This window comes from Falco punctatus (assembly GCF_963210335.1).
Source record: "Falco punctatus genome assembly, chromosome: 3".
Taxonomy (NCBI): Eukaryota; Metazoa; Chordata; class Aves; order Falconiformes; family Falconidae; genus Falco; species Falco punctatus.
Genome location: NC_137582.1, coordinates 106,137,649 through 106,160,314, shown reverse-complemented (window position 1 = coordinate 106,160,314; position 22,666 = coordinate 106,137,649). Strand labels below are relative to the sequence as shown.

General features: G+C 50.7%; 3 protein-coding genes across 3 annotated transcripts; 1 reads left to right on the top strand and 2 right to left on the bottom strand.

Annotated features, from left to right (window-relative positions):
• Positions 1-2,057: 2,057 nt before the first annotated feature.
• Positions 2,058-11,796, bottom strand: LOC308060961 (myo-inositol 2-dehydrogenase-like). Its single transcript, XM_080380323.1, has 9 exons — positions 11,440-11,796; positions 10,309-10,851; positions 9,241-9,311; positions 8,645-8,753; positions 6,701-6,831; positions 6,303-6,410; positions 5,157-5,275; positions 4,264-4,420; positions 2,058-3,445 (listed from the first exon to the last, which is right to left on the bottom strand). Exons 1-9 carry the CDS (start codon positions 11,685-11,687, stop codon positions 3,297-3,299), a joined length of 1,635 nt encoding a protein of 544 aa, XP_080236449.1. The 5' UTR covers positions 11,688-11,796; the 3' UTR covers positions 2,058-3,296.
• Positions 11,797-11,984: 188 nt separating this feature from the next.
• CCDC27 (coiled-coil domain containing 27) lies at positions 11,985-16,047 on the top strand. The gene is made up of 6 exons (XM_080380327.1): positions 11,985-12,258; positions 12,799-12,929; positions 13,071-13,145; positions 13,428-13,640; positions 14,234-14,338; positions 14,453-16,047. The coding sequence occupies exons 1-6, from the start codon at positions 12,090-12,092 to the stop codon at positions 14,522-14,524; spliced, it is 765 nt and encodes a 254-aa protein (XP_080236453.1). The 5' UTR covers positions 11,985-12,089; the 3' UTR covers positions 14,525-16,047.
• Positions 14,962-22,177, bottom strand: LRRC47 (leucine rich repeat containing 47). The gene is made up of 7 exons (XM_080380322.1): positions 21,510-22,177; positions 20,984-21,430; positions 20,108-20,224; positions 18,742-18,857; positions 17,757-17,859; positions 17,239-17,328; positions 14,962-16,339 (listed from the first exon to the last, which is right to left on the bottom strand). Exons 1-7 carry the CDS (start codon positions 22,140-22,142, stop codon positions 16,100-16,102), a joined length of 1,746 nt encoding a protein of 581 aa, XP_080236448.1. The 5' UTR covers positions 22,143-22,177; the 3' UTR covers positions 14,962-16,099.
• Between the last annotated feature and the right edge of the window lie 489 nt (positions 22,178-22,666).

Below are 22,666 nucleotides of genomic sequence, written 5' to 3'. Positions count from 1 at the left end.
GACACTATAGTGCCAAGTAAATTAATTTCATGTTCTAGCATGTAAAGAAGAAGAAAATCGTGTCTCCAGCCTTATCTACTCAAAATTCGTATTTTTTCCTCCTCCGAGTATCTTTCACACAACTGCAAAGGAGGGGGCAAGCCAGGGAATTCTGCTGGGAAGTCTGAGGTTGGCTGACCCCTCCCTGCTCCAGTGGGGAGCGTGGCACACAGCTGAGCCCCAGCGAGCAGGAATGCAGGTGGGGACATTTGATCCGACTTTGGAGCAAGGAGACAGACTAGGTGACCACATGAGGTCCTGCCAGTTTCATTTTCTGTCGCTGGTCATTGTTTCCAGGCGTAATTTGTCTGTTGATTCAGGCTGGAAAAAACCCTGAGCAGAAAGCAAGGCCACCGGTGGGTGCGTTCCCTCCCTCGCCAGCGCCTGCACGTGTTGAAAGGCGACGTCCCACAGCCATCTCAGCAAGGCGCAGAAAGTCACCGGGGCTGCCACTGCGCGGAAGGAGGGGGGGCGGGAGGGTAGGGAGCTGCTTCTCTGAGCCCTCAACCTCAGGTTGCTCAAGATTTTGGGCAGCTGGAGGGAATCAATGCAGAAACAACGCTGCCTGGCACATCCCCACTGCTGCGTCTCCTCCCCGCGTTGCCTCTCTGCCGGAGGCAGACCGCCCACCATGTCCCAGCTCCCCCGGGCTGGGGAAGGAGCCAGGGGGCCCTTCACAATGCCTCCGACCAGCAAAGCAAAAGAAGAGGAGCTGAGTCCCACCTACCACCTCCAGGGCCGTCTCCTCGCAGACTTGCAAGGAGGATCCCGGGGAAAACAAGCATGAGCTCCGATGCTGTACCAGCACCCCCAGGGCCCAGGTCCTCCCTCTGCCACCTCTGTCCCAGTGTCCCACAGCGGCTCTGAGCCTTGGGCATGCAGGAGGTGGCCTCCTCTCCCTCCCACCCTCGGCAAGGGGCTCAGCTCCGCTCCCCCAGCCGGACTGAGCCGCAGGTGCCAGGGCAGCATCCCGGAGGCCGTTACGCCCCTCTCCACTGCAGCAATTAGGAACCTGACTCCTTTGGTGTTGCCGAAATGTGAACCTAAGTCCTAAGATAATGACTAATTAAAGCACTTTAATGCTTTAAAGGTTTTGAAACAATCATTCGTGTTTTTCAATGTTAACTAAGGCTTCTTCTGCCAGTATTAACTAATACACTCCCACCATGGTATGAATGGTATTTTTTGTAATGTTATCTTTGGAAAATGTGTTATTTTTATAGCTGTGGTTTCTTTTTTTTTTTTTTTTTGTAACACAATAAAAACACATGTGGGAATGACAACATCTGGCAACTAAAGTCTTGCTTACACCGTACGGCAAGTGCCCTCCTGTACCAGCTTAAGCCCTAAAGCGTAAGGCCTCGAAGGGCCACAAGTTGCTTTGCTTCACCAAGCAACTGCAAAGATACACAGAGACGCAGCCCTGTGCAGGAGCAGCTGCCAGAAGTGCCTTTAAGAGGCCCTCTGCTCCTTGCGGACATGGGGGCAACCGGCCTGCGGCAGCAGAGAGCTTCCTCCAACACTACGGTCCCTGTTTTGGGGGACCCCTGTTCTGGGGGAGCAGGGAAGCGCAGCTTGTTCCCTGGGCACAAGCAGCCTTACCCCACTGCAGGCTCTCGGTGCTGCTCGCTGTTCCCAAGGCTCCGCTGAAGGAAGCGTACGTCACGCAGAAGTGACACCCACGCAGAGCCAGCCTCGACACCCCAGCACAGCGGAAAGAAACCTGCCTGCGATAAAACAAGTTGCCACAGTGACTACAGAAAGGCAAATGCCTACTTCTTTATATGTAAAACTTCTCTTTTTTCAATAAATGACTAGAAAATAGAGAATGAAATCAATAGCAGCCTTTATCATTAAGACATAGCTTTTCTGAGTTTGAAAAATTACACCATTAAAACCAATTTCCACCAGAGAATTGTCTTTAGTTATAATCACCACCACTATTTCTAGTTTTAGTAATACATATTCCATATGTAGGAAGTGGAAATTGTTTGAATGAAAGAATCTTGCAAGAAGTGTCATTTCCAAACTAATACTTAAGGCAAGAACTTTATTTTAATACAATACAAAAAGCTTTCAAAAGATCTTGGAAACTGACGCATGAGAAAGAGACTACAAACAGTCAAACCCACACATCAGCAGTAAACTCAATGCAAGAATAAAAATGAACAAAGAACCTGGCTGAAAAGCAAGACCTGCCTGTTGCTGAAGGCACTATCTTGTCCTGTGACATGAATTCCAAATCTGCTGGACTGTAAAAAACCATACCTTTAAAATATGCCATCAGATGCCCTTCCTATACTCAAAGGACATGATTATTAGTTCAGTTGCTACAAAAACGTAACCGTACAACTCCTGCATTTAAGCAAGGCAAAGAGCAGCCTGCGGATCGCTCCCATGCTGCTGCAGCGAGTGATCCAGACAACGCTCAGCCTCGAATAACCCGCCCGGCAGCCGCACGTCTTGGCCGCAGACGTTGTACAGGGCCCCCGTACATACTCACAGATTACGCTCTGACACAAGCCTTTCACAGCGCAGTGTTTGCTACCGAAATGCCCAAGTGTGTTGCTCCTCCAGAGTAGCCTTGTTTAAGGCCTCACTACGAAGACTCTCATCTAACATCAGGGCAGCCACAGGTCTCCCTCCCTGCTTTATTACTTCCTTCCCCCTCCCCAGAAAATTAGATCACAACTTATTTTCAAAATCTTTTAGAAAACCCAGTAAAAACAACCAAAAAAGCAATATATACAAGGCCCAGAGGCAAGTTCAGCACAGAAGTCACATTCCTGTATATACTGGAAGGAGAAGAGCACGGACCAGACTGATCCTCCCATATTTTTTTGGAGCATTATGTCATCTTGCTTGCGAAGCTGCCAGGGAAGCCACCCACTTGCACCGTTCCCATCACAGCTGGTGGTGGCCTACACCACCTTACCACGGCCTGAGGAGCAGCCGCCTTCTCCCAGGAAAAGAGAATTTCACGACCAGCAGAACTCTCCAGGAGGAAAAGCTGTCTGGATGAAACTACCCAGAATTTCTCGAGGGCTCTGGCTGATGCACAACAAAAGACACACAAGCCTCAGCACCGAGCACTTCTGGTTCAAAAATTCTTCCGTCTTCTGGGCATTCCCAGTGGAAAGGTTAAAACCACAGGTCTTATTTTAAGGTTACAGTAGAGACATCCATTGCTAGGTGGAAAGACCTCCCTGTAGCACAGCTTAACGGTTATCCTTCACTTCAGAAAACAGCGCTGTGTGTCACATTATCTCAGTCTTGATCACGCATGAATCTATTGCTTTGTTGCGCAAGTCAACAGCAGATCCGTTTCTCCAGGACTGTTCAGCAGCTGCAGCGACCTGAATCGTCCACAGAAACTGCTCTTTGGTGATTGCTGGGGGCTCCTTGCCTGCAGGGACAGGGACAAAGCGCTGGCTGAAACCTGCATTATCGCCTGCTCTGCCTCGCAGCACATCACCACCCACCATGGCATCGCTCTTCAGCTCCCAGAGCTGGGGCCTCTGATTTTAAAAATAAAGTTTCTGCCCCCTCCCCTTACTGCCCTGTGACCAAAACACCGCGTTTCCCTCCATGCAGCCAGCAGAACAGAAATACTTTGATTCCTCCTGGGTAGCCAGCACGCTAGGCGAGGGTCTCTTGCTGTTACAAAGGGCTGCTGTCTTCACAAATGGCAGCAAGGTCCAATGTAATTTTCCCTCCCAATTTTAATTTCTTCTCAGAACACAGTTTCAGATCAACACTCCATCCCTCACCCGTCTCACTGACTTGGAAGTGAGAAGAGCAGCAGCCCCCCCCAGGAAATAGTCATTAATTTTCATTTACTGAAATGAGATCAGCTGTTTGCATTTTCACCGAACTAGCCACTCCTTCGGAGGGTGACCGCTCCACGCATGTTTTTTCCCAGCCACGTGCGCTGTTGTGCTCAATACGCGTCTGCTGAGAACATCAGGGTGTTCAGGGCAGCAGACCAGCCCGTAAAACCCCATGTTTGCTCACAGGGAGCTCCCTCAACCACCTGCACAACGCTGGCTTTCACTTAACCAGGATGAGTCTCTCATTCCCAGTTTTCACACCGACTCGTTTCTTTGGGGGATTCCAGCCACGCAAACACCAAACTGCAATTGCTATTGGAACAGCTTCCAAGGGAAGTTTTCCCTGAAAGCAAACCCAGAGCAACACTGGTTGTTAACGTAAGCTTCCTCCTACCTTTCAGGGTTCTCAGAAAGTGTCGGAAGAGCTCCCTGTGCGCATCCCTGTAGCGATCAGCTTGGGTCTGTGAATAAATGGACACGGAAGTGCCATGCTCCGTAATCCCCAGGGGATTCTGATTATCTACTCGTAGCGTCCCTCGAGAACCGTGAACCTGCAGGGAAGGCAGCAAACAGGAGAGAAAGCAACATTTTTAATTTATTGTGCTTTCCATCTTAACACCTGGCTAGTCTAGAAAAGCCCTGGTTCATACAACCAAGAAAAAAGTAGCTTCTAAAATTAGGAGTTACACCGACATACCCCCTTGTATGGCTCAGACGCGACAGAAAACACCAGGTATGCGTTGTGGTACAGTGGCTTCTGCTTATGCGATACCTCCACTTTTCTTTTTTTATTTTTTTTTCCACCTGAGCAGAGCTCCTTTCTTAAGTATTTAACAGATATTACTCCCCAAATCCAGCCCATGCATCTGTTATAATTCATGACTTCAGAGGCAAATTGCCTGTAAATTCCTGAATTTATGCTTTTCTTCCCCTTTAATATCCTTAACCCCTGGCTTGCTATACACCTGAAAACACCTTGGAAAGGCAACAAATGAACTGTGCGACAACATTTCAGCCTCGGGAGAGCTGACACCAGTTCCTGCCCCAGTATGATTGCATGCAGCTCATAACCCCAACAGAATATGCGTGAAAAATCAGGGTAATAGAAGAGAGAGCAGACTGTAGGTTACACAAACACAAGCAATCCCCTGCTGTTGTGGTACAGAGGTGTTTTGTGAAACGTGCTTGCAGGTGCAGGCACAACATGCAGCGCCCTACATGAATGCATACAGGGGAAAACTTGTGCTGGCCTGCAATGTCGCGACAGACTTAAAAGTAAGAACGCACCTCTAGTCTGTGATCACAGCTTCTAGTGCAGTGCTGACTGATGTCCAAAGTAACGATTGCTCCGCTAGGAAACTTCATGCTGACTGCTACAGTGTCTGCATCCTTCAAGCAGGCCATATCTGAGTGACAAAAAACAGGCACTTGTTCACACCAGGAACAGCAAACCAGCGAGTACTACGACTACAAAGTGTTCTTCTCCCGTTAAGAGGCAACACCGGCTCTACAATACCTTCAGGCAGGAAGCAACGGTGACAGCAAAGTGCTTTCTGCAACGTACAACAGCTGGTTTACCTTTATTGGCACTTCTGATGGAGAGGAACAAGCTCTGCAGAAAGACACAGCCCCTGGGCCTGCACTCCACCTTCCCAGCCCGTGGCTCTCCCTACAGAAGGCTTTTGCTCCTTCTTCCAAACACATTTGCCTCCACAGCTTATTACAACCGAGATCAGGCAACTTTCAGCACGTAGCTAGAAAGAGCCAGATGGTACAAAATCCTCCCCAGGGCATTTTGTTTGTTGCATTTCAGTGCTTCACCATAGATTATAACATAGCAGGCTACACCTTCTAAAACAGCCAGTCAAGGTTGGCGGCAGCTACAATTACCTTAATTAAAACTTTGCATTTCCATTTTAAAAATGGCAGGTTCCAATTTTATGGTTAGTTTAAATCAGGCTGGTAACCCAGAGCGTGCCCAGCAGCTTGACGTAACGCAGAGTAAATTCACATCTTTAACTGTGCCGAGACCAACAGGAAAGTGCCAAAGAAATCAGAGAAAGCACAGAACGGAAAGAGACTGCACTACCATTCTTGTAAGCACAAAGCTTTGCTCAGTGTCTCCTGCATTCTGGTTTTCCACTGGCAAACTTGATACCCTTCAATTGCTGTAATATGGGGTAGAGTTCAACACCTCTACAGCAACCGCTTCGCGTCAGCAGGGAGTCAAGACAAGTCAGAAATCATCCCTGAACACCCTGTCTACAGCGACCTCTCGAAACACTTGCCTTATGTTTCGCTAGACTATTTTTTCAACTGTTCTGTGATGGAACAATTCTGTCAGAGCTACTGTGCTCTTATACACGCTTTCCTTCCAATTTCAGTACTGATGTCCAGAGATAGACAATAACCCATCAACAGATTTATTCTTACCTGCGCAGAACGCATGCCCCAGTGAAAATATTGTATCCAGCGCGCTCTCTCCCAACAACAAACTGATAATATCTATATCGTGTACAGCAGCATTGTAAAAAATTCCACCTGGAAGAAGCAAAATAGGACATTAAGGTCTCCGCATTTAAAACCCGCAGCCAACGTCGATTACTGAACTGCACTGAGATCGATATAAAAAGCCCCTGATGTCGAAGAAACTAATACTCAAAGCCAACAGAAAAACGCAACCAAAATAAAGACCGGTAAGGAAACGCTCCCCAGAAGAAAACCCACATGGCTTAAGGCTACGCAAACAGGGGACTTCCCACCAGAATACGGGGCAAGATACATTTCCAGTCCTTTGAGAACCAACTTTTCAGAAGAGAGCTGCTCGGTACCTGATGCTTTCAGGAAGCTCGGGGACGCTGCCGGATATATGCTGCTGATGGTCGATATCCGGTGAATCCTCCCCAGCGCCTGGCTGTCGCGAACTTTCTGGTACAAGAACTGCAGCGCCGGGTCAAAGCGCCTTCAAAGAGAAGCGAGGAATGCGGCAGAGCGCTCGGAAGAGGCAGCGGCCACCTGGGGCCGTAACCACCGCGGCACACGAGGCCGACTCCGCGGCAGATGACATGCGACACAAACCCCACCAGACTGACGGGGTCAGACATGGCTTTCTAAGTTTGGTCACTTATTGTTATTATGAATTTTGCTTCGTGCAAACAAGCCTAATATCTGCACTCGTGAAGACAAAGTAGTAACTGTAACAAAGAAATTAAATTAAACAACGGGGACTAAAAGCATTTACAGGTCCAGTGAATTACCTACAGTTCTCGTATACAAAATACATATATATTTGTCCGAGCAAGTTTTATTTGCAATGAAATTAACTATCCTCAGCAGAGAAGCACAAAATGATCACACGTGTTTACTAACCACCCACATCCACTCAGCGCATGGTGGTAAATGCTGAGCACAAATTTAAGGTGGCTTTTTCTTGGCTTTTGGCAAAGCTCCCCAAGTTCCTGCAAGTTTAACCGAGCAGAAGCGAATTAAAATTCATCTACTTTCCTTCTGTTTCAATCATTTAATCTAAAGTGTCCAGACGTAAGGTTACAAGTGGAAATATCATTTTACAAAGATCAATAAATCTGTTCCCATCAGACAGGCCAGTAATTCTAACAAGCAAGTGGAATTTTCACAGCCACACAGTTTGCAATCCTCAAGGTAATCCTCAAGCACCATCCCTTCCAAAGGCATTAGAAAAAAGTCAGAGGTAAAACGCAGCTCTGTGCAGACCCCAGTGCTTGGAAATTCAATTTGAGTGGCAAGTTAAATAGTGGATGAGGGTCAGCGCGTCCCTAGAGACGGTGCTCTAAAAGAAACTTCAGAAGGTTGCTTGTTCTTTCATTGAAGAGTTACTGTAAGCTTCCACTAGTACTTGCTAACACTCATACTTAAGTTTCACAAGGCATCATCTAATTACAGAATGTAATTAGCAAATTGCTGAAAATACAGAAAAGTTACAAAAGAGTTTTCAGTATTAGGAAAATACATTCAGAGAGCAGTCGTCTTCTCTATCTTTTTAAAGAATGTGGCTAATTCACTGTCACCTTCCAACATTATTTCTAGTTTACTGCAACAAAGCTGTCAAACGGTGAAAGGCCAGATACCCTCAGGTCCAGACAAAGTATAATACATGCGGGCAGAACTTTCATATGGAAGTCTAAAACACGAGCAAAGTTTAATGTCATCAGGCATTACTAGACTGAACAGGGTTGCAAACTAAACGCTTTACAACACAGCAGTGAAAAGCAGCCCTCGGCAGCTGCACGCTTAGCGTAAGTCACAGATCTGCCTGACCTGGTGGTTGTATGTGCATGAAAAACCAGGAGCAAAAACCGTCCTAAAACCACAGACCAAGAAACCGCCTCAGAGAACAAACAGCACAGCACCATCAGAATATTTCCTTCTCTGAAGCTCCAACGGGCTGCAGCATTTGCAAAACCTTGGAAGGACAGCAGAGACGTGGACCCCAACTGCCTTTGGCTACTCTAAAATAAAGCAATGGAACTTTCACATCAGGAAAGCTTCACCATTTGAGTTCCACTAGCATCCATTCAAGTGAACATTTATTTTAATCTCATGACAGCTAGATTTTTATCTCCAGTAAGCATGAAGAATTAATCCACTCCAATTAACTCCCAGATGAACAACGTTAACAAGCAGCAGTGAAACTAGGTTTATTTGAGGACAAATTCAGGAGAGCCTGAGGAATCAACACTACTTTCAGGCATGTACTTCTTATCAAGTATAAATCAGAAGAAAAATGCAGGTCTTACTTGTAGAATCCGCACACCAACGGTCTTCCACATCTGTCAGCTTCATCAAAACAAGCTTCTGCCGTCTGCCTGTCAAAACTGGGCAGGCTCTCGCAAAACACACCTTTTCCTGTGCAAAACAGCAGAGAACACAGGACTGAAGGCAAGGCACAGTCTGCACAAAACGTTTGTAGCTTGCAATACACGTCATGACATTCTAGAAAGCACGTTTAATGAAACTGGAGCACAGCTTTTTGTTTGTCGATGCTGCTACCTCCCTTCTGGCCTCTGGCTGTGGTTTCACTAGCTGGTTACGGACACCAGGAAGCACGAACGTTTTGACAGCTTTGAGTCCTAGTGCTATTTCTAGGACTAGACACTCTGCATGGCCATGCTGGGACCAGTACAGTGCAAAAAACATCGGTGTCCAGCCATTAACATCAGTGTCAGCAGCAGACTAATTTATCTTTAATAACGCAATTAGCCTGCACAACTCAAGGGCCGCTGCTGAAGCAAGAGGGCGTTCATGTTGAAAGCGTTTAGCAAGCACACAAAGTCTGCCTCAACGCGTGCTACTGACTACAGAGAAAAGCTGAGCTTGCAGCTGTTCCTCTTACCCGCTCGTAAAGCATCGATTACAATCTTGGAGGCTTCTTCAGGTGGTGAACAAATAATGGCTCCAGAGACTCTGCAGAAGGCAAAAGAAATACCTTCAGTGAAGACAAGGTTTTTACTAGAAAGAACAATGTTCAAAAGCTCCTTTTGGTTACAGTTATTTTTGTGACAGACAACTTAAACTTGAGGAAGAGTTAAAAAAAGATGTAAAACCTCTGCAAGAGCCAGTTACACTATAAAAAGAACTCGATAACCTGCCTCCAAGGATGAACTACGGGATGACACACACAGGTTAAAATTACACACGTGGAATTCTATTGCTTTTCCTGCACCTGAAAGGTCTTTTAAAGGTGTCCTTTGAAAACAAGTTAAATGCTGCTAGTTAACACACACAGTGAAATCAAAAGTATTTATGTGGTAGACCTGCTGAACAAGTGATCAGTACATCTCGGCTCATCACAATTCTCTGGTTTCTAATACCAAACCCATCTTCCTAAAAAGCTCTGCCTTTCACTTGTGCAATGGTATTTCAAACACCAATTTGAGAACCAACTGTAACCACATCACCAGATGTTACTCATTCCGTTCAACTGTAAAGCAGAATGCCACAATCTTTCCTATTTACAGCAACCCTCATTTATCTCAAAGTTTCAAAAGAGCCACCCAAAGGCAGCCAGCTGCTCTGAGGCAGACAAACCGGTAGGCAGCAGCAAAGCATGTAGTTTGTTGCTCTATGAGAATGGAGAAGAACAAGGGGTTGTTATATTTCTTAACAAAAGTGCCTGCAGCTAAACTCCTGAGTTTCCACCGGCTCTGGGCACACGAATCAAGCCAAGCTTCTCAGGGACTACTGAAGTACCTGTGGGTAGATGACATCCTATGTGAGGCTTAACCTGCAACAGCCCCTTGGTCTCACTCCGTTCCTACACAAGGGGCCAGACAAGCACAGCCTGGGTCTGCTACAGTGCGGCAGCATTTTACAGAGAGGGAAGCAAGCCTTGTGCAGAGACACTCGCCCCCAGCCTCGCAGCTGGGAAGAAGCACGCACGGGAGTTAGCGGCAGACAGTACCGCTGATCGTTGAGTGCGACATCAGCATCCTGCTGCCGCAGCACCACGGTGACGGCCAGGAACTCAGCACCGAAGGCACGCTCCACCTCCTCCAGCTGGTCTGCCACAACGTAAAGCAAGCAACAGCCATTTTCCTCCATCAGGCTTTGAAACAAGCCTTTATTAATGAGCCCAATGCCAAAAAGGGCAAGGCCGACACTGTTGCTGTCACTGCCATGCCCTAAGGCGGGCATCGGGCCGTTGGAAGCCTCAGCTGTCAACGGGGTGGGCACGATCCTCATGTGGGAGGTGGCAAGTGCTGAGGGGTGCCTGGCAGAGGTGGAAGGCGTTGGGTCTTCCCTGGGGGTAGCCGCACTTGCAGGGGAGCTGGTGGTGCTGGGGTGCTGGGGAACCAGCGGCTTGTGGTAGGAGGGTGGAGAGGGGTCCATGCCGTAGCTGGTGCTGGTGTCAGCGCTGGCGGCGAGGATGAAGGACGGCTGGATGAGCAGTGAGGGCGCGTCGAGCTGCAGGGGCAGGCTGGTGCCAATGTCTGGACCTGCAGAGCTGGGGGAAAGAGAGGAGAGTTTGGGGTGAGGCTCTGCACCTCCTCGCCGCGCAAAAGGCTGGGGCCACGTGGTTTCAACCTGCTCCGACACTGGGGGCCGACCAGTGGGGCCTGGGGCTGGGGGACAGCCTCAACCCGCTCTGACACCAGGGGCCGGCCGATGGGGCCGGGGCAGCCGGCGTCAGCCTGCTCCACAGCGGGGGCTGACCGGTGCGGCCGGGGCAGCCAGCCTCGACCTGCTCCAACATCAGGGGGCTGACCAGTGGGGTGAGGGGCCGGCTTCAGCCTGCTCTGACACCGGGGACCGGCCGGTGGGGCTGGGGTAGTCAGCCTCAGCCTGCTCCCCACCGGGGGCTAACCGGTAGGGCCGGGGGTCGCCCTCAACCTGCTGTGGCACTGGGGGCTGGCCAGCGGGGGTAGGGGCCAGCCTCAGCCTGCTCCGACACCCGGGGCCGACTGGTGGGGCCGGCCTCAATCCGCTCCGACACCGGGGGGCAGACCAGCGGGGCCAGGGGCTGCCTTCTGCCTGCTCCACACCGGGGGCCGGCCGGCGGGGCTGGGGGGCCCGGCCTGGCGCGGGCACTCACAGCAGCAGCGGGGCGCGCAGGCCGTGCTGGCGGAGCAGGCGGCGGTTGCGGTAGTGGCGGCCGGAGGAGAGGTGCTCCAGGATGCGGTCGCGGCGCACCCGCATGGGCAGCTGGCAGGGGGTGCAGTACAGCGTCTCCACCACCGCCGCCGCCTCCCCCGCCGCGCCGCGCTCCAGCAGGTGCCGCTTCACCGCCAGCTCCGAGAACTCGGCCGCGTAGTCATGCAGCGTCTTCTTCTTACGCCCCATGGCGGCGGCGCGGCGCGGCCCGGCTGCCCCGGAAGCGGAAGGCGCGGGCCCGTTGCCTGGCAACCGGCTGCGGCGCCGCGGGTGGGGGGCGGAGGCTGCGGTAACGGCCCCGGGCCCCGCCTGCTCCGGGCCTCCCTCGCCGCTCCCGGACCCTGCTCCCCTGCCCCGGGCTTTCCGCTGTACCGGCCCCCGGCCAGCTGCTGCTCCGGGCCCTCCGCTGCTCCCGGCCTCCGCTCCCCGGCCCCGAGCCTTCCGCCGCTACCGGCTGCCACTGCCCCGTCCCGGGCCAGCCCCCGCTCCCCCGGCCCTCCCCGCCGTTCCCCCCCCCCCCGTGCACCCCCGCAAGGCGCCCCCCGCGCCCAGCCCACCTCTCGGGTGTCGCTCTCCCCTCCCGGCGCGGGGATGGAGGGCGGGGGCGCAGCCGCAGCAGCCCCCGGTGAGGGTCTCCGCCAGGCCCAGGCCCCATCGCAGGGGCAGGTGGGGGCTGCCGAGCCCCCCGAGAGGGCGGCAGCCGACCCAGAGCTGTGGCAGGAACTGCGCAAAGCGAAGCATGAGTGCAGCGTGGCCGCAGGTACCGCGTCCAGAGAACACCTTACCCAGCCACCGAGCTCCTATTCTTGTGGTTCTGCTCCTGTTGCCTCGAAAAAATTCTATGTCAAGCTCTCGTGGGTGCAAACCCTCTTGCTTTTCGAGTGTAGCTTAAGAGTGAGGCTGAAATGCCACTTGCCGTGAAACCACTTTCTCTCTTCCCCTGGAAGCAAAGCGCATGAGAAAACCCAGCAGGGAGGGAGACAGACAGACAGACACACACACATACCCCCGAGTGCTTGATTCTGGGGCACCTGGTAGCATTTCAACAAACCTTTGCTTGCTACCAGCTCTACCGGTCCTCAAAGTAGCTTCTACCTCACACGCTGAAGTTAGCTTTGTACCTACCATAGTACAAAATGCATTATCAACCAGCATCACCGCAGCTGCAGCATTAACCCCACACACAGCCTATACTCAGCCGGTTACAACAGCAGCTCTGCTTATGCTTACCTGAAAAAAGGAGCCGTGAAGCTTTTGACAGGCATTTCGTTTGCTTAACAGCAGTATTCCAACTTGACAGGTACCATCTCTTCCCTGCAAAGACAACTGGAAATCCAAGAATCCCAGCTTCGGAAAATCCAGTCTGAAAAGGAAACGCTCCAAAAGAAGCTCAGAAAGCAAGAAAATCAGCTACAAGCCATGTCTGCCAAGGTACTGCCCTGGGAACATGGTGCCCATCATCCTGGGGAGAGCTGGCGGCAGGGAATTTGGGCTGTCTGCAGCAGTTCCCTGTCTCATAAGACAGGAGGTGCACCTGTGAACTGCAAAACTGAGGTGTAAAATACTTTTAAGTTTTGCAGCCTGACCGAACAGAAACATGAAGAACTGATGTTGATGATAGAGAAGGAGAACTGCAGCCTTCTACAGGTAAATTTGGTACAAAGCCGCTATAGCAAATTCTTATATTAGCTGCTTAGTTGTGCTTGGTTTAGGCCTGGGGGAGTTTGCCACATTAAAAAAATTCCTACTCAATCCAGCAGTTTTAGAGAAAATGCCAAGTAATAACAGTTACCAGTACTGGCAAGGTTGTTAGTCTGTAGACTCTGCCCAGGAAATCCAAGAAGCGTTTGGACCTGATACTGGGAAGAGGTGGCCAAGCCTGCTCACTTTCTTCCTCACAGTAATGGCTTGATTTACATATTCCTTCAGGCTGTTACAGAACAAGAATCCAAAGTGGCCAAGCAGAACAAGCTGATCAGTGAGTTACAGGGGACAGTCCGCGAGCTGCAGGCAGAGCTTCTGACCAACCAACGCCACATTCGCAAGCAGCAACGGGCCCAAGAGGCGATCCAGAGGGAAGCTGAGACACTGCAGCACAGGTTGCTGCAAACTCAAGTGGCACTGCAGCGCATCACAAGCAGGGTAAGCGTAGCTGCCTTCACTTCAGACACCTCCTTCCATCATGGGAGACACTTCAACCGTTTCGAGCATAGAATCTGAAAGCTTAGAGACATTCTTGGGCAGGAGCACAGTGGGAGATGCACCAGGGCACTGCAACCCTTTGCTCTCAGGGCCCCCCTTCCCTTTGTGGCCAGAGTAGCAGGAAACTCAGTCCATTTGCTTCCCAGCTTTTTGGCATGCAGCTCTTCTGTCACTTACAAAGCAAACAGGCCTCAAATACTAGAAGCCCTTGAGAAACTAGAGTTCAGAACAGGTACCTCACCAGACTTCTCATATCTTTTCAGATTCAGAGTTAACAGGTGTCACCCTAAAGCCAGTTCCTGCAGGCATACGTGCCTGGTAGCAAGTACTGAGCCCAGTACCTGGGTAAGGGACTCTGTCCACCCATCGTTATCTCAGCAGTTGCAGTGAAGCCTACCCAAACTACCTGTAATTCCACATAAACAGACTTTCCATTTCGTCACTCACTAGTACTCTCTCCCACAGTGGAATCCCTAAATCCAAAGAGTTGCATATAAAGACTAAACACACCTACTTTCCTTTTTTTTCAAAAGTCTGAAAGATACCGAAGCAAAATAATTCAGGCTACATTCAGTACAGCAGGCATCCAGCCTCCCCAGGCAGAGCTCACGGATGAGGAGGTGCTGGAGGCAATGCAGGTATGTGGCTCTGCTTCTGGCAGCTGGCAAGGGACTGATGAGGTAAGAGAACACTCTGCAGTACTGCTCTCCACCTAATGCATTTCCACCTCTTTACACCCCCCTAATTTTCAGAAAATCATTAATGAACGGATGGAGTTCTATCAGATGCTGAAACAGGAAGGCATCAAGGTCCCACCACTCTGAAGCGTCAACATGTCTACTTCATTGCCTACCAGCGCTAAGGGAAGGAGAAGTCCTGCAACGTAGCGCCTTTTAACACCTGAGAGGCAGCCCCAACAGCCTGGTGAGAATACATCACCAACTTCAGGCCCCTGCTCCTTGGCTTTGAGATGGTGACTTACTAACAAATTAAAACCCTTTTACTGAAATAAAGTTCCACTGGAATATCTAATTCTTTAATTGTTTAAACTGACTTAGAGCACAATTCACTGTAAATCATTGGTACGTAGAAACATTCAAGTTCACAGGGAAGCTTGAAGCAGTACTAAGGACTGCTTGGCTCCAAGCAGCTAGAAAGCATTACGTCACCATTTTTGCAGTATACAGTAGCTGCTTTGGCAAGTTTGTATAGTTGCATGGCTGGAAATTTCACCGATGCCAAAACAAGTGACAGTGACAGATGACTGCAAGAACCGTTTTATTTTTCCATTCAATATGCAAGTCCCAACACATGGATGTATTTGACACAGTAGCTAGAAGTTCAGTCAGAGCTCTGTATCATTTTTAACAGAAAAAAGTCCATCTGTAGGTCACCCTGGCTTACAGCTTACCTGTATTCATACAGGTAGTAGCCTGGATGTAAAAGTCACCCACAGATCACCAAAATTAGAAGTGCTCAAACTAGTTGTCTTTTGGAAGGTGTCCCCAACGCTATTCATGAGGGAGTGTGACAGAAAGGGAGTGTGAAAGACCCTCCAGGAGGGTCTTTCTGGGCAAGTGTGCTTGTATTCTGGGGAGACCTGGAGCTTTAGTAGTGTCAATGTAAGGCTGCATTAGCCCTCTGAATAGAGCTGCACTTCACGAGCAAGAATAAATTCAGTGCTCTATCAACGGTAATGCAACATGTACACAACAAAGTCACTACAACTGGTATTTCCACTAGGATGGATGATGGCATGAAAATGCACCGGACATAAAAACCCCTACAGCCAACTCAACTGGCTCCACTTAAAAATGGAAGCCGTGTTTATCTCCGAACACAAACCCCATCACTTTAATCCTCAAGTTCTCACAGCAACTGAATTCTCACAATTACTCCAGATATAAAGATAGAATTATGCAGAGTAAGACGTCAGCAAAGTAGTTTTGCAAGCTGTCTTCGTTTCACTGCTGTCACCTACTGGATTTCTCTGTTTAGCTGCCAAAATCATAGTTCAGCTGAAACGTACCAGGAAGCAATAGTGACCTTGCAGGAAAATATGACTATACTCATAACCACTAGGACAGTGTCATGATTTTCTCTACAAGTTAATTCCTTCTGACTTCCAATACCTTCTCTGCCTTTTAAGTTCGCATTTGAAGATACTGTTCTCCCTACTTACTCAGAATACTGATGACTTTCTATTAAGGCTGAAAGAATGCAATACGTCTTGCTGTAGCCTGATCAAACTTTCAAGTTTTTACATACCCAGGCAGGATGTACTGCATCTTTTCCTTAAAATAACCAAACCAACTCACTGCGCACAACTTGCATTGTTGAATATGGGGGGAAAAAAAAAAAAGAAGAAAATGGAATAATTTTCTGAGCTTTGATAGCTGCTAACGTGTTACAGTCAGAAGAGAAGAAACTGTGGTTAGGTCAGTTTTTGAAGGGTAAAGTACTTTCAAGTTCCCATCTGTGTCCACCACTCGAACCTGCTCCACTACCAACGGAAAATTCATCGGCTGTACATTTTGGCTGGGGTTCAAATTCACCGGTCCACAAAGAGGATCAGATTCGTTATCCGAGCCAGAGTCTTCCTTATTTTCCAAGGTAAATCTGTTCAGTTCTGCAATTTTCTGTTAAAAGCAAAATACAGAAAAGAAGATTAATTCTGCGGCTGAGGCCTCACAGCAACTCCAAGTTGCTTCCAAGGTGTGGATCTTGCCAGCCTCTGGGGGAACTTCTCCATGAAAACATTCTTCAGTGGGTTAGAATCCTTTAGGAAACCAAAAGGGCTTTTGATGTGATCACTGGTGTGCTCTCCAGGAGGTTCCGCTCCTCTCAGCAGTTTAATTTTTTATGTTTAACACAGAACTCAGGCTTTGTCAAAGCACAAAATTCTGAGCACCGAGAGCCTGCTGTGGGATCACCACTCTTAGCACATTTGAAATTCTCTCTGCTACTACCTTGTGTCAACTACACAAACCAGTTAAGCCTTCACACCAAGGTGTTCTAAGGGGTATGTTAACCGGACAGGAAAAAACACATATATCTTGCAAAGTATCTGACGGCATGCTATCCTGCACTTGCCATATGGCAGGTTTTATCTTTTTCAGTGAGGAAGCTTTACTGAAAATAAAAATATGTTGAATGGCATTTAATGAGACTGTCCTGCTGCTAATACAGTATCTGAAAGGTAATTCTGCAACAATGACAGGACCAAGCAAACTCACTGTCAGGCAGGCTGAGGTGAGAATTCTCCCTAAAGGAATTTATTGGCAACAACTGAAGCCATAAGATTGCTAACAAGGCAAAGGTGTTCAGAGTATAACCATAAGTTTCCAGTTGTGATAACACAACATTATTTACCCTGGTGAGCTTTGAGGGTCGGGATACAATAATATAAAAGCCTTTTGCAATACAGCAAGGACAAAGAGTAACTGAGGGGGAGGGAACTTCTCAATACACATGAGCAATTAAACATTTTGCTAAGAAGCACACCAAGACAGAGGGATTATTTTCCTGAACTACTTACCAGAATTAGCATGTCCATAACATCTTTACATATCTGCAAACTGGTATCGCTTGTCACCTCCAGGAATAGATCACGGGTGTCCTTTCTAATCTGTGATAATTTCACAGGAAAAGCAAGTAAGGAGCCAGAGCTACTCACCCACAGTCACTTGGCAACATTTCAATACACAAACTGAATGACAGGCCGACTCAATTCGACCGGAGGCAAAGCGCTGCCTTTCTTTATGAGTCAAAAACATATTCCAGCCCTTCAATAAAGCCATATCTGCAGAGGCAGGCTGATGCCTTTGGAACAGCTTGCTGGACCTCAACAGATTTACAAAGGTAAAAATGTCACTCCAAGATCCATCCCAATCTGACAGTCTAGCAGACAAGATGCAGGCTTTGAAGATTTGTATTTCGCATGCAATCACAAGTTTCACAGAACTGTGCCTATCTTTGAATCTGGAGGTAAGTATCTCTCAACAGAAAGAAACACTGTTTAATTCTGACTAACGTACTTCCACTAACAAAGAGTACCTTTGTTTTCTCACTGTTAGTTATTGGAGGGAAAGAAATCACAACGCCTTCGGCGTCCACAAGACACGGGTAGTTATCTTTGCCATCCAGTAACTGGAGATACCTGCCAAGAAAAAAAAAAAAAAAAGAAAAAAGTGGGCAACTGAAACAGCAGCTGGACACAACAGCAGAAAATAGCGACAAAACCAAATGAGTGTGCTCCTCATCTGCCATGCAGCAAAACCAGAAGTCAAGAGCACCAAAATTCAGTAAAACTGTATCACGGCGGTAAGGCTGAAGAAAGCCACCGGCTGCAGGAAGTGATGGGCTAGAACCACGAAGTAACTCGCATTTCAATCTCCACTCTGTCAAAACAGATAGACATGCTTCTAGTGCTCTCAGAGATCCAGTGCTCAAACAGGAGTACCAGAGTCCGCTGCCTGGTTCTTCCAGACAGCCTTATTTTCCCTCTTACCCACCAATACACAGTTCTCCCATCACGTACTTGGCAGATTTCTCCAAGTTGTACGAGTGATGGATATGGGCGAGGATCTCTGCATGAGCAGTAAATGGAACAGAGCGGCGCTGCACCCCGCTTCCTAGTTCATCTGTTACTACATGCAGATCTACTGCACCTCTGATTTGCTTAGTTTACTGCATGTACACAACATACACTTCATTCCTCTTCGTTCCCCTTCTACTTGTTATTCTAAATATATCTGTCACATCTAAGAATAACTCGTATGACAAGAATTTACTCTTGATGCAGCTAGATATAAGACACTCATCACCCTCGTTTCACTCCAGGTCACTCTTTATCCGATAAGTTCAGCTCATGTTTCTCATCCTAACTCCTGGAAGCTCGTGCTGGGTCTGTCAGCCCACCACCATTACAGAACATGCTTCATGATACATTTGAGCACATTTTCTTCAGTGCTATTTTTCCAAATGCATATGAGTTACCAAAATTCACATGAATAAAAACATAAAAGACGAATATACTGACTTGTGCAGTCCAGAAACATTCTGACGCTTCTTCTGTTTCCTCTGCTCCTCAGCTTCTAACTGCAGCTGACGGAGAAGATCCTTTGCCTTGATCTCCTTTCGACCCAGGGGCATTATCTACACCATACAAGAAAACATTTCAATTTCAGAGCGACTCGAACACCAAGGTTATTAAAACTCTCCTGTAAGCAAGTCAGTAATTAAAACCATACTGCTGTATGCTGTCATTCCTAATGCTCCTTTCAGCACAGAAAAACACTTTCTATTTCACAGAGACCAGTATGACCACACAGAGTTTAAACCTTTGTGTGAGCTACAACATCCACGTGAAGAACAGGCTCATTCATGGGTACTAAACTAGGCGTGGACTGTTTTCTTAGCCAGTTCCTTTACTATCATTACTTACTGAATAATGTGAAAACCTGCTGTCTCCTAACAGAAGCCATGAAGGAAAGGGTCTGTAAGCCATCAGGAAAAGGAAGAATTTGTTCCTGAGGATCAGGCCACGTGCACAGAGCAGTTACAAACACAACATGTCTAGGGAGCAGAATGCAACAAAAACATTGGGTCAGCCCCAAAGGGTCAGAGTATTCCAACTGTTCGGTCCTTCAGCGAGATAAGTTCTGGAGGCAGGGTACTAACCGACACAGCAAAACAGGCCTACATAAATAAAGGATCATGAATTTTGAGTATCGTTTTTATATTCTGGATTGAAGTGACAGGTACCATCTAAGAGCTCGTCACAAAAATGCACTGCGAGCCTGGGGGGGGGGGGGATGGGGGGGTGTCCCTCCCTCTTTGAAAGCAGCAACAGAGACAACTCAAGACCGGGTAAACCAACAGAACCTGAATGCATTTTGATTAGGTTACCTCGAAGGCTGCTGCCACCCGAGACGTGCTCATACAAAGGGGCACCCGCTTTGCTCTGTGACACTCCAGGCACATCCTAACACATACGGACCTCCGGGGAACACCGAGGTGGTGACACCGCAACACAGGAGAAAAGATCAACACTGAAACACCAATACCTCAGTCACCCTAAGCAGAGGCACATGTTAAATGAGATCAGAATGCTTTTAGAGGGGGGGAAAAAAAAAAGTCTGCATCTGCTTTCCCTGATTACTCTTCAGTTCTCGGGCAGACGCACTCTGAACTGGTGCTGGAGTAATACTAGGTAGCTCTGTGAGGCTTGTTCAAGCAGGCTTTGTTACAGCAGGATAACAAGAAAATGAGTACAGCTTCTAAATTAACGTTCTTGGAATTAGTTTTCTAGGATCTATGGGTAAGAAAAAAATTCTTTCTGTTCTGTACAGCTCCAGAAAACAAAAGGAAAAAAGCGGAAAGGCCCACCAATGCCATGGCCCTACCTTCAGTTTATCAGGAGGCTGAACGTCATATATCAGAGGACCTTTGATCAACTGCAAGTCATGGGTGGCAATCGTGGCTGCTGTCCTCTTTTCACAGATGTCTTCGTGCAGTTTAGTCTAAAACATAAAGAATGCCATCAAAACACATCAGAATCATCAACATGGTATCTTCCTCCTCGGGTTCAGATTATGCTGTATTTCCTGTTTGTAGCTTTACCAGCCAGTCGAGTAACCCTTTTGCACCAAATGGAGACCTCCTCTTCACCCGCGAAACAAATCTGTCTGAATTACAACCCAAACGCAAAGACAGCGAAGCATAACACATGACGTATTTCTCGACTGGGAGATAAAACAGTTTTGAATCAGAAAATCACAAACACAAGAGCCTTGGGATCAGAAAGCAGGTAACGCCTGCCATCTAATGGACCGGCACGCCAGCGGCGAGCCCGTGCCTCGGGGACCTCCACTGGAAGGCCGGGCGGGTGTTTTAGCAGAGGGCAGGGAACCGGAGCCAAACCAGGGCACTTCTAACGCGGCGTGGGTTTAGTATTAGCTGTCAACAGGTTCTGCAGCACTGACAAGCTGTCGTTACAGAGGCAACGCAAACGTGCATGTGTTTGCTGCCCTCTCACAGTAACATCCCAGCTCCTATCAGGTTCTTCAGGAAAACCAGCGTCGCTTTTTCAGGGCCAGCCAGGCAGCACACTGGGGCCCAGCTCCGCACCACCAGCCGTGGGGACCCTCCCCACCAGCCAGGGGAAGAGCTCGCCCAAATTTCAGAAACTCATCCGCTGGAAGGAGTCTAGAACGGTCTATTTCCAACTCTGCCAGCACCATTCTCGTCGCGAACACATAACACAAGACCGCAGCAGTTACCTGCGCAGACAGGAACCTCTTCAGAGCGTTTCCCGGCTTTAAGTTCACTCCCTTCAGCACGCAGCACACGATGAAGGGCCGAACGTCTTTGACGCCCGAGCTCGCCTTGACCACCAAGGGCGCCGGGTTGTCAGAGACGTGCAGGACCTTCACCAGCAGCTTGGCCACCTCCTCCGGCTCGTCCTGCTCCCCGTCCCCGCCGTCCTTCTTCTGGTGCTTCTCCCTCTTCTTCTTCCTGGCCTCCTCCCTGGCGCTCTCGGCCTTGCCCTTCCCGCGGCCCCCGGCCCGCAGGTACTCCAGGATGGCCTTGGTCTGGCAGCCGTTGACCATCTTCTCCAGCCGCTTGTCCCTCAGCGGGTTGCCCCTGAAGTTGGCCTCCTTCAGGCGGGGGCAGTCGGCCAGCGCGGCGGGCAGCTCCCTCAGCTGGTTGTTGGCCACATCCAGGCTCTGGAAGGGGACACGGACGGGGCGGTCAGCGGGGCGGCGGCGGCGGGGGGCGGGCGGGGGGCGGCGGGCCCGCTCCCACCTTGAGGGCCGGCAGGGCCGCGATGTCGGCGCCCAGCTCCGCCAGCTCGTTGTCGGCCGCCTCCAGGCGGCTGAGGAGCGGGAAGGGCCCGCCCGGGACGGCGCCGGCCGCGGGCAGCAGCGCGCCGGGCAGCACCCGCAGGCGGTTCCCGGCCAGCAGCAGCGCCTGCAGCTGCGGCGCGGCACAGGCCAGCCCCGGGCCCAGCTCCCGCAGCCGGTTGCCGCTCAGGTTGAGGCTGCGCAGCTGCGGGAAGGCCGGGGCGCCCGCCGGGGCTCCCCCCGCGCCGCCCAGCGCGGCGGGCAGCGCCTCCAGCCCGTTGCCCGAGAGGTCGAGCAGGCGGAGGGCCGGCAGCGGCCCGCCCAGCCCCGCGCCCAGCCCGGCGGGGCCCAGCGCGTTGCCGCGCAGCACCAGCGTGTGCAGGGCGGGCAGGGCGGCGGCCAGTCCCGGGCCCAGCTCCCGCAGCGCCGCGCACCCGCTCAGCTCCAGCGCCTGCAGCAGCGGCAGCGCCAGCAGCTCCGCCGGCAGCCGCCCGCCGCCCGCCGCCACCCGCTCGGCCACCGCCGCGCCCGCCAGCGCCAGCTCCCGCCGCCGCTCCCGCGCCGCCGCCTCCAGCTCCGGCCAAGCCGCCGCCATGGCGCCGCGCTGCGCCCGCCCCCTACACGGCGGGAAGGACCGCCCGGCCCGCACCGCCCCCGCCGCACCCGCACCGCCCCCGGGACAGCGCCCGCCCGCCCCGGCCCCGCCGCACCCGCACCGCCCCCGGGACAGCGCCCGCCCGCCCCGGCCCCGCCGCCTGCCCGGCCCGGCCCCCCGCCCCCCCGGCCGCTGCACAAAGAGCCCGGAGCCGCCGCGGTACCGCCCGGCCTCGCTCGCGGAGCAGCGCAAGGAGAATAACGCCGCGTTCCAAGCGGCCGCCGGTCCCCTGGCAGCGCTGACCGCTGCGGGGTCACGCACCTCCCCAGCTCACCCGGGGCGTCGGAACCGCGTCAGCCGCAACCCGAGCAGCCCCTCCGGCCCTCCCGGCAGGCGGCGGGGATGGAGACAGCGGGGCTGACAGCCCGGCACGGCGGGGAGCGAGGGCTCCGGCTGGAGAGGAGCCCCCGGGGCGGGGCCCGCGGGCTGGGCTTCGTTAACCATCTCCCGTCGCTGCTGATGGA

Excerpts from the sequence above, each read along its gene's own strand:
- LOC308060961 (XM_080380323.1), bottom strand. The coding sequence starts at position 11,687 with ATGGGGCGTAAGAAGAAGACGCTGCATGACTACGCGGCCGAGTTCTCG. Across the intron at positions 10,852-11,439 it reads CTGCGCGCCCCGCTGCTGCT|CTCTGCAGGTCCAGACATTG; the intron begins GTGAGTGCCCGC and ends TCTTTCCCCCAG. Across the intron at positions 6,411-6,700 it reads GAGCTTCCTGAAAGCATCAG|GTGGAATTTTTTACAATGCT; the intron begins GTACCGAGCAGC and ends TGCTTCTTCCAG.
- CCDC27 (XM_080380327.1), top strand. The coding sequence starts at position 12,090 with ATGGAGGGCGGGGGCGCAGCCGCAGCAGCCCCCGGTGAGGGTCTCCGC. Across the intron at positions 12,259-12,798 it reads TGAGTGCAGCGTGGCCGCAG|GTACCATCTCTTCCCTGCAA; the intron begins GTACCGCGTCCA and ends CCAACTTGACAG. Across the intron at positions 14,339-14,452 it reads AGGTGCTGGAGGCAATGCAG|AAAATCATTAATGAACGGAT; the intron begins GTATGTGGCTCT and ends CCTAATTTTCAG.
- LRRC47 (XM_080380322.1), bottom strand. The coding sequence starts at position 22,142 with ATGGCGGCGGCTTGGCCGGAGCTGGAGGCGGCGGCGCGGGAGCGGCGG. Across the intron at positions 18,858-20,107 it reads AGCCTCCTGATAAACTGAAG|ATAATGCCCCTGGGTCGAAA; the intron begins GTAGGGCCATGG and ends TGTATGGTGTAG. Across the intron at positions 17,860-18,741 it reads AATGTTTCTGGACTGCACAA|GTATCTCCAGTTACTGGATG; the intron begins GTCAGTATATTC and ends TTTTCTTGGCAG.